The following is a 9,110-nucleotide window of genomic DNA, read 5'->3' as shown; positions in this document are numbered from 1 at the left end:
TGTCATGCCGAGTCAGTCGCACACTAAAAGTTAGTTGAGTTTCATTCCATGACTGGCTGATAACACTCTTGTTGCACAAATTTTAGATGCCTAAATAGTTGCGACAACGTAACCCTCCTCCCGACGGCGAGGCAGCTAATGCCTAAATTAAAGCTTCAGGCCGAAGTCTTTTAATATTTGAGTGAGAACTTACGCCCGTTAGTTACGGTACCCTCTTTTCTCTTTCTCAAAGTCAAACACGAGGGCAGACCGAGGTAGCCGTTTCTCACAATGTTAATACCATCACTGACAGCTCTCATGCTCGTTACCAAGTAAGTTTGTATGCTAATATTAATTATAACATAGAAAGGTTTTAAGGTAACACCATAATGTAATGATAATAACTATTTGAGTAATAACCAATGCAATTGTGTCCAGTGCCATTGTAACTTATAATAATATGCATATATAAATAAGGAATAATAAAGGAATAATTCAAAACAATTTATAAAAAAAAAAAAAAAATTAAAGAATAGAAGAATGTATGATGATCATGATCATGACTATGACGATTATGACTATTATTATTATGTGATGTGAGACTGAGAGATGGTGAGTTATTGTTGAATTGAACTTGAATTGAAGGCAGGGTGTACAACTTGGTAAAGTTGTCCACAAGTTAATGACCATAAAAACTTACTTGCATACAATTTCTCCCATCAATCTAGTTGCGATAACGTCGGCAGGTAGGAGGGTTACGTTATCGCAACTACCATAAATCGTAAGTATGTAAGTAAGTAAGTATTCATGGAGATAGTTTTACATGTACGTTGTACCATGGTCATGGAGGTAGAATTAGATTACTGCTAGTGCTAGAACTTTTATACCACGTTTATAGCCCAGTTCAAAGCTTCATAACTCAAATCTTACCTGCAACAAGCCACTTATTTCAACAGATTTACATTCCATGACAGCATAAATATTTCTGTGGTGGGTTTTGGGCCTCATATGCGTGTGTGCGTATGCGTGTACATTCGCAAGGGAGACGCATGATGCAAGACGCATTAATTCTTGGTCACCGTATCTTGACTGCACAGCGTTACCACGCAAACGCAACGCAATATTTGCGCGTCTTGCGTACACAGGGCAGACTGTGAGAGTACGACCAAAAATGTGAATTCCTTAACGTTGGGAGCTGCGTTATTTCATGAAAATGACGGATTTGTGAAGAATAACTGACGATCAAAACCCAGCCGAAGAAAAATATATGCTGCCATGGAATGTGAATCTGTTGAACTTGGTGCTTTCTCGCAGGTAAGATTTGAGTTATGAAGCTTTGAAAATTTTCCGCCCCAGAAATGGGCCCTGATATCCAGGATGTCACTGTAGTACAATACGAAAATGTAAGGCTGCCAGGGCTAGGTTAGGAGTAGCTATCATGTATCTGGTGTATGTGTTTTCAGTAGGATAACAGAAAAACATTTTTTTTAAATCATCTATCCAACCATAGAGCAAGGAAGATCCAACCTTTTTACAATGACACTTACACTTCATCGTGTGTTGAAATCTTAAAAGTTTTGTTTTTCTATTGCGAGAGATGATCCACTATTTACGTTGCTAATCCATATGTACGACATTGGAGCGACGTTATATGTTTTCAAACCTTTCATTGGTTGGTATTTTATTGAATATTCAGAAGCTAGTATGGCATGCAAAATAAATCAAAAATCTCATTCATTTACTATTAAAAACAAATTTAGTTACATTTTTGTCCCAAGACATATGGCTACTAGAACCCGGAGATATCACAATTAGGCATGACAGTAAAACACCCCAACCCCCTTGAAGCACAAACACTTCAAAACAATTGTTTTCCCCCATTTCAGACCAGCAATGTTTGGGTACCTGAGTAAGAAACCAATCTGTTATTATTTTCTCTCTAATGTAGACATATTATTTATACCGTTTATCAGAATTTTTACAGTCTGCCGTTAATAAAAAAAATAAAAATTCATTTAAAAAATAAATTTTTTGTCCCAAATAGCAACCACATCACATGATCGATCTAGTGACTAAAGGAGAATGAAACTCAATCGAGCAGATAATAATTTGTTTTGAAATTTAGAGGTTGGATGATGTTTCTCATTTGGTTGTTGGCATAATATTGCATTAGTGATTTATGCCAAAAATTAATCATTTTTATAAATGTTTGAGCTTAACCTACGACAGGAAACTTTATTCTCAGCATGATCTTTTAAGCCTGATGAAAATACAGACAGTGAGTAAACTGCAGAGCTTCTGTCACCGGTGGAGCTTGCATAGTCTCGCGGTTAAACAGGAATCAAAGTTGGGGTTTGAAAACATACAAGTACACGTATGAGGGTCGATAACATATGACGCTACGATACTACATACGGTGTACATAGTCGATAGATCACTTTTAGTGTAGACTAGACTACATGTAGACTCCTAGAGTATAATCCAGTTTGACTTGAGAGAAAGCTCGGATAATTTTTCATCCACAAATTGTAGTCCGAGCTCAAGTAATGTAAAAGTAACTGAAAAAAACAGCAATTCTATTCAACAAGGGTTTTGCTTTTTCTTCATCATTTTCTTGCAAATTTGATAAAAATTTAGCCCAAATTTGTACAGGTTTGTTTTTAAGGCATGCTATGACGAGGATACTGGTCTTTGACAATTGCCAATATGTATCATCATCATCTCCCACTCTGCACTCTTGAAGATTTGGCTCCACTCTTCGCAGTGTTCAGCCAGTCTGACGAGTCTCGGGGGCTGATTTCACAAAGCAATAAACTTCATCACCCAAGACAAAATGTCTGTATTACCATAATGATTTGTACTGTGACCTCACAATTTACTTAGCAACTTAGCAATCTAAGCTCTTTGTGAAATCAGCCCCTGGTCTTTTTTGCCATCCAGTCCTTGATGTCATTAATCAAGATTCGCCTTGGGCGTCCTCGCTTTCGAGCACCCTCCACAGACCCTTGGAGGACAAAATTTGCCAGCGTTCACTTGGCTCCGGTGATGTGATAAAACCACCTTCAGGAGTTTTCTCTTCATTGCTGTTGTAAGAAGGCTTGTACTGTTCAATGTGACTGTGGTGACCAACTTTCTGACCTCCAGGGGTATTTGGAGTGTGTGGCGTGTAGTGCATGCCATAACAGTTCAACTCAAAGTACCCTGCCTTTACAATATTTTCAACTAAATCGATTTTATGTAATTTATTTTGTTTGATGTTTATGTCCTCAGATGCATTTTTTCAAATGAACACTGTTGAATAACCAGTGAAAGAGAGTCAACGTGATGGGTTGCAACACATCCACAACATCAGCACTACATAAACAAGCTGATCCACAAGTTGATGATCCACCAAAAGAGGCTGCAGACAATACAGAGACCCAAAACAAAAACAATGTTCATCATTCAAGTGAACTCCTCGGTGATACCAAAGAACGTACTCCCGCATCGAGACTCAATTCACCTCCTTCAGTTACAGATGCAGAAAATCCCAACAATGGGAATAGTAAAACCGTTCCTGTGCATAAAATAGGTTGCAGTGAACAACATGGCACCACGAAATCTGATTTGGCGGAAGAGGAGCAGTTGGGTTCAGCATCCGTTTCCGATGGAAGTAAGAATTTTTCTTCTACTCTCAATGATAAAAAATCATCATCACTTTCAACTAAAGAGAAGAAAGATGCTATCGAAAATGAAGTTGTGGAGATGTCGGCTGACAGCATTAAGGCAGTTGAGCAGAGTTCAAATCCCACACAACAACATTTGATGGACATGCCAGGTGGATTAACCTTGGAGCCCACAAATCAGAAGTCAAGTCAAAGCGATGTAGTCGAAAAGGTTGGCTCCGAAAATTCCAGCGGTTATAACATTGGTGAAGAGTCGCCAAATAAAGAACATCCGGAAATTGTAGGTACTCAAACCCTTGAACGGATTCCACACAGCATTGACCAGCAAAGTGATTTGGAGAAATCTTGTGAGGTTGTTCCTGAAGTTCTGCCAGTGGAGTTGTCTTATGAAGTAGAAATGGAACACAGTGAAACAGATCAGAGACCATCAAGTAAGGTACCTCCGCCAGTTCAAGATTCAAACAGTGTTGGCAATGTCAACCAATTACAAGGTGTGGTAGAACAGGAGGAGCTGAACCGGTCAGATGTTGACCAATCAAAAAGCCTTGTACATGTAGAAGAGAATACCAGAAACAATCCTCATGCAGGCCAATCAAAAAGCTTGTTAAAACAGGAGACACAAGATAAGCCTTGTTTACCTCGATCGGAAAGCCCAGCACAACAGGACGTTAGACACCCCGATTCAGTCTGCATCCAGTCTGCCAACCACTCAGATGTTAACCAATCAATAAGCCCCATAGAAGAGGAGGCAAGAAACAATCCTCACACAGGCCAATCACAAAGCTTGTTAGAACAGGAGACACGGGACAATCCTTGTGCTAACCAATCAAAAAGCCCAGCACAACAGGAAGGTGGACACCCTGATCCAGTCTGCCACCAGTCTGCCAACCAGTCAGATGTTGACCAATCAAAAAGCCCCATAGAAGAGATTGCAAGATTAAACAATCCTAATTTACATGTAGGCCAATCAAAAAGCTTGTTAGAACAGGAGACACAAGATAACCCTTGTGTTAGCCAATCAGAAAGCCCAGCACAACAGGAAAATGGACGCCCCGATTCAGTCTGCCACCAAGAGCGTTTTCACCAAGGCTTAAGAAGCTTCTGTAGGCTTGTGGAATCCGAGGAGTTGCTTGGACTTGCAGACCCTCATGTCGGTACCCTGACTCTAGAGAGAGCCCCTGCTGGTCAGGACTTTCCTTTCAAAAAGTTCCTGCTGAAACTCACAGGAATTACGGTAAGAAAATCTTCAGTTCTGCATTTTTCTTTTGCACAATTTGACTTTTACAGTTGAACAGGTCTGCTACAGATGGCTACAGATATGGATGCATTAGAGATACTTGTACATTACCTCTATGCCTCTAGTCATCACACCTCTCTAGTCATTGCACCTCTTTTATTTAGTTTTTTGGGGGTTTGGGTTTGGGTAGTTTTTGTCAACTTGTAAGACACAAAACACAACGTTCACAGATTTACATTAAACTAACCCGGTTTGAAGATAATTGGTGGTAAAAAGCTAGGGGCCTTCTTGCTGAGTTGCTGTAGTTTATGAGAAATTAGTGTGTTTAATGTAAATTTGTGGACATTAAATTTGTTACTAAAAGTACCCAAACCCTTTAAAGGAACAAGTTGCCTTGGATAGGTCGAGCTGGTCTTTGAAAAGCGTTTGTAACCACTTGTTATAAAATGCATATAATTAGACCAATCCAAGGCAACGTGTTCCTTTAAGAGAGGTGCCTTTTCGAAAGGAGTGGGCCTACAACTGCATCTAGATCCCTTGCGTGTGAGGTCACAAAATGAAAACACACCTCACTGAGGTCAAAAAGCGGCAATTGATTTGAGAATATTATTAGCTGTTCTTTGTGCGTAAAAACATGTTTGTGAGATCAGCTTCGAATTGCATTCTTTAATTCATTTTTTTTCTTTTTCTTGTTCTGTCCCAGGAACTGAATTTGTCGGGGAATCAACTCGGCCCTCAGGCATTCAGAGTGATTGCCATGGCAGTGAGTCACAACAACACCATCCAGTCTTTGGATATCTCCAATAATTTTTCAGATACGGATAGCTCAGTAAGTCTGTTTAATAACTTGTAGATGTTAATTATAATATCTCCCCCAAAAATAGTTAATAGAGTGTCATGGCTGAGTGATTAAGAGCATCAAATTCAAGTTCTGGTGCAGTCATCGGAGTGTGGGTTTGAATCCTGGTCGTGACACTTGTGTCCTTGAGCAAGATACTTTACTATAATTGCTTCTCTTCACCCAGGGGTATTAAATTTACCTGGGAGGGTAGAGGTTGATATTGTGTATGAAAAGCCACAAGCACTTTACAGGCAGCTCAGGGCTAAGTACTCGCAAGGGAGCCAAGAAACATTAAAAGGGATGTTATTGACCCTATGACCAGGGAACTTATGTAAAGCGCATTGATATGGTTACTGTGATATGCGATTATAAGAATTTGTTAATATTATTATTATTAATCCTGGCCCACCGTTTCGACCCTAGCAGAGTCTTTCTCTTTGTTTAGCCTTTGAGAAGGACATGGCTGGGGTCTGGCCATTAACTATTTCTTGCATTTAATTATACCGTAGTCCTGTTTGATTGTAATCTGTTTGCTGATTTTAGTCTCTCAATAATAATTACCATTGGGTAAAATCCTGATGATATTAGTATACTGGATTTAATTGATTGCATTACTCAGCCAACAAGACCTACATGAACTGCTTTACATCCAATCCAAAGAACTTGTAAGCAATTGGTTTGTGTTCTTACTCATCAAGGACACAATAGTCATGACCAGGAACCTAACTCACTCTCTAACAACACCAGTACTTGAGTCAAATCCACTAATTGTTTAGAAATGACACTCGTCACCTTGGTTGGTAGCTGGCCCATGTTAAAGGAACACATTGTCTTGGATCGGACGAGTTGGCCTTTGAAAAGCGTTTGAAACCAGTTGTTATGAAATGCATTTTTTTTATGGTTAGAAAGATATTTTAAAAGTAGAATATAATGATCCACACAAGTATCACTCAAAATTGCACGGTGTTCCTTATACGTCGCGAACTAACACGGTCGACTGTTTCATGGAGTCAAAGTTTTGACTCCACCCAATGGCCGACCAGGTTTCTTCGCGACCTAAATGTAAGAGGAAAACCGTGCAATTTGGAAGCGTGTGTGTGTGGATCATTCTACTCTTAAATTATCTATCTAACCTTTGCATTTAATTATAAACGGCTTCAAACGCATTTCAAAGACCAACTCGATTGATCCAAGGGAACGTGTTCCTTTAATAGACCTTGCTTTCAGCTCTGTCTATACAGCGGCCAGCCACAAACAAGACCTACCCTGTAGTGAAGACTGGCACCTCACACTGTTATTCCCTAAGTGTATGCCAGTCAGGCAATGAGTACTCTTCTATGTGTTGCATTTAACTCACTACAAAAATGTATGCTCATAATGGCAGTGATTGAAACTAAGAAACGTACTGCTGTCAGATTCTAAGTTTTGGCCTATTCTTATGATTTCTCAACAGGAATGTCTTGGGAAGATGCTGTCAATGAACTCCTCTTTGATCAACCTAAATGTGTCTAGCAACCAGCTTGGAAAAGACTTCTTCTCCCGTTGTGTTGGACCTGCTCTTGGAACTAACAAAACCCTCAAGACATTGAGGTACATTTGAATATCTGGTACAATGAACTTGCTTAAAAAGTATACCCCCAAAGACCATGCCGATCTCCCAGATTTAAAAAAAATTATCAAGCTGGGACACTGTCAAAATCCAGCGATTTGGCAAATAAAATAAAGACTACATCACAACTGTACTGCTTCTACGTCAAAATCCTCACTGACTCGCGGCCACTACAATTACACCTGGACCAATTCCGACCAAGCTGTTGTTTCTAACATTGAAAAAGTAATACCAAGGGGCTGTGTTTTTATTACGATCACAGAGATCTCACCACAATTATACTACGTTGCTTGTACGATAATGGCGTGATGTCTCTTAAACTACTTAAAAGCTTGCCCCGAGACAAGTGGCGTAGCAAGTTTTTCTAGTCTTAGGAAACAATATTTTAGCGGTAACTTGTCACCAAGTAAGTCATTGTACCATTTATTATTCAGATCTAAATTCCAAATGGCTTTTTGCCTCCACGACATCAATGAAACATGCAGGTCTGCATTTTTTAACAAACGGTTACAGAACGCTTTTCAAAGACCAACTCGACCGATCCAACGCAACTAGTTCCTTTAATTGGTCAGCGCCTAGGAGCATGTTTACATGGATAGGCGCTATATAAATTTCCATTATTATTATTATTATTATTATTGTCGGTTGCATAATTTTTGAGATGTTGTTTTTATTTCTTTAATAGTGCATCAAGCTGTGGGATATCCAACTTGAACGTCTTGCTGGAGAATCTCCTCCATAACTCCACTCTACAGGAGCTAGACATTAGTCATAATCACATGACGGACAGTCAAGACTTTGCCCAGAGACTCAAGAAAGTATTGCAGGTTAGTGTTCCTCTTTTCCCATCCTCCATGGGTTTGCAGAGGGATCGTCTAATTCAGATCGAACTTATCCCTCCATTCAGGTTGTTGAGCAGATGTCTTCGTAGATCAACCAAAATTTCACAGCTCTGTGTCCGAGCCACTTTTTTTTCAAAATAGGCCTTTTTTTTTCTTTTCTTTTTTCCTGCAGGGGGAAAGTTTCTTTAATGTACAAAGCTACACAAACTACTGGTAAAACCAACTACTTATAGAATGATGCTAAAAGAGAAATGGCAAATTGAAAAAACAGGAAGTTTGATGATTATGCAAGGCATTTAGTTGGTACATAGCAATACAAAAGGCTCCCATTTGGTATTGAACTTATCTAAGTTGTTGTTCTTAACAAATATCATTTTTTATATTTTTTATTATTGGCTAATTTATTTTTGAGATCTGTTTTACTCTTTTGCAGGTTTCAATACTGTATTTCACTTTGTTTTTATTGTCATTGTTGATTGGTAAATTTATTGATTGCATTCAACATAAATGTCTGTATTCTTGTGACATTTAATATTTTTCCATTGCATTGGTAGGCAAATAAAATAAATTCATTATTTGTGTATTAACTTGCAGTCTCCAAGCTGCTCTCTGAAGACTCTGCAGTTGAGGAATTGCGGCATTGTGAATGAGGGCATGAGATTACTGATGGAGGCTTTGTGTCTAAATACATCACTGGAAAAGCTCCATGCTGGAGGAAATACGGTAAGGATACACTGATGGTCCATGCCTTGAGACATAATAATCCTTGAGGCATGTCTGGAAGTACACCGCGGCTGTGATGGGAGGCTGTGAACTCTTATTGCCCTTGGTCTTTGCTTGGCGTGGTGCCCCTTTTAAAACTTTCCAATAATAGAGAGGTTTATCTGCACGTTACGCGAGCAAAAAACGAAAACTTAAACATCAGAAAATTGTGTCG

At 39.2% G+C, this 9,110-nt stretch overlaps 1 protein-coding gene across 1 annotated transcript in view; it reads left to right on the top strand.

Moving 5' to 3' along the window:
• The first annotated feature begins 2 nt into the window (after nucleotides 1-2).
• Nucleotides 3-9,110, top strand: part of LOC139937496 (uncharacterized) — a 28,151-nt gene continuing 19,043 nt past the window's right edge. The window contains exons 1-6 of the mRNA XM_071932651.1: nucleotides 3-311; nucleotides 3,250-4,878; nucleotides 5,585-5,710; nucleotides 7,176-7,312; nucleotides 8,017-8,158; nucleotides 8,768-8,896. Coding sequence (XP_071788752.1) covers nucleotides 3,304-4,878; nucleotides 5,585-5,710; nucleotides 7,176-7,312; nucleotides 8,017-8,158; nucleotides 8,768-8,896 — 2,109 coding nt within the window. The 5' untranslated portion in view covers nucleotides 3-311; nucleotides 3,250-3,303. The remainder of the gene's footprint in view (nucleotides 312-3,249; nucleotides 4,879-5,584; nucleotides 5,711-7,175; nucleotides 7,313-8,016; nucleotides 8,159-8,767; nucleotides 8,897-9,110) is intronic.

This window comes from Asterias amurensis, chromosome 5 (assembly GCF_032118995.1).
Source record: "Asterias amurensis chromosome 5, ASM3211899v1".
Classification (NCBI taxonomy): Eukaryota; Metazoa; Echinodermata; class Asteroidea; order Forcipulatida; family Asteriidae; genus Asterias; species Asterias amurensis.
This window is presented reverse-complemented; position numbering and strand designations above follow the sequence as displayed.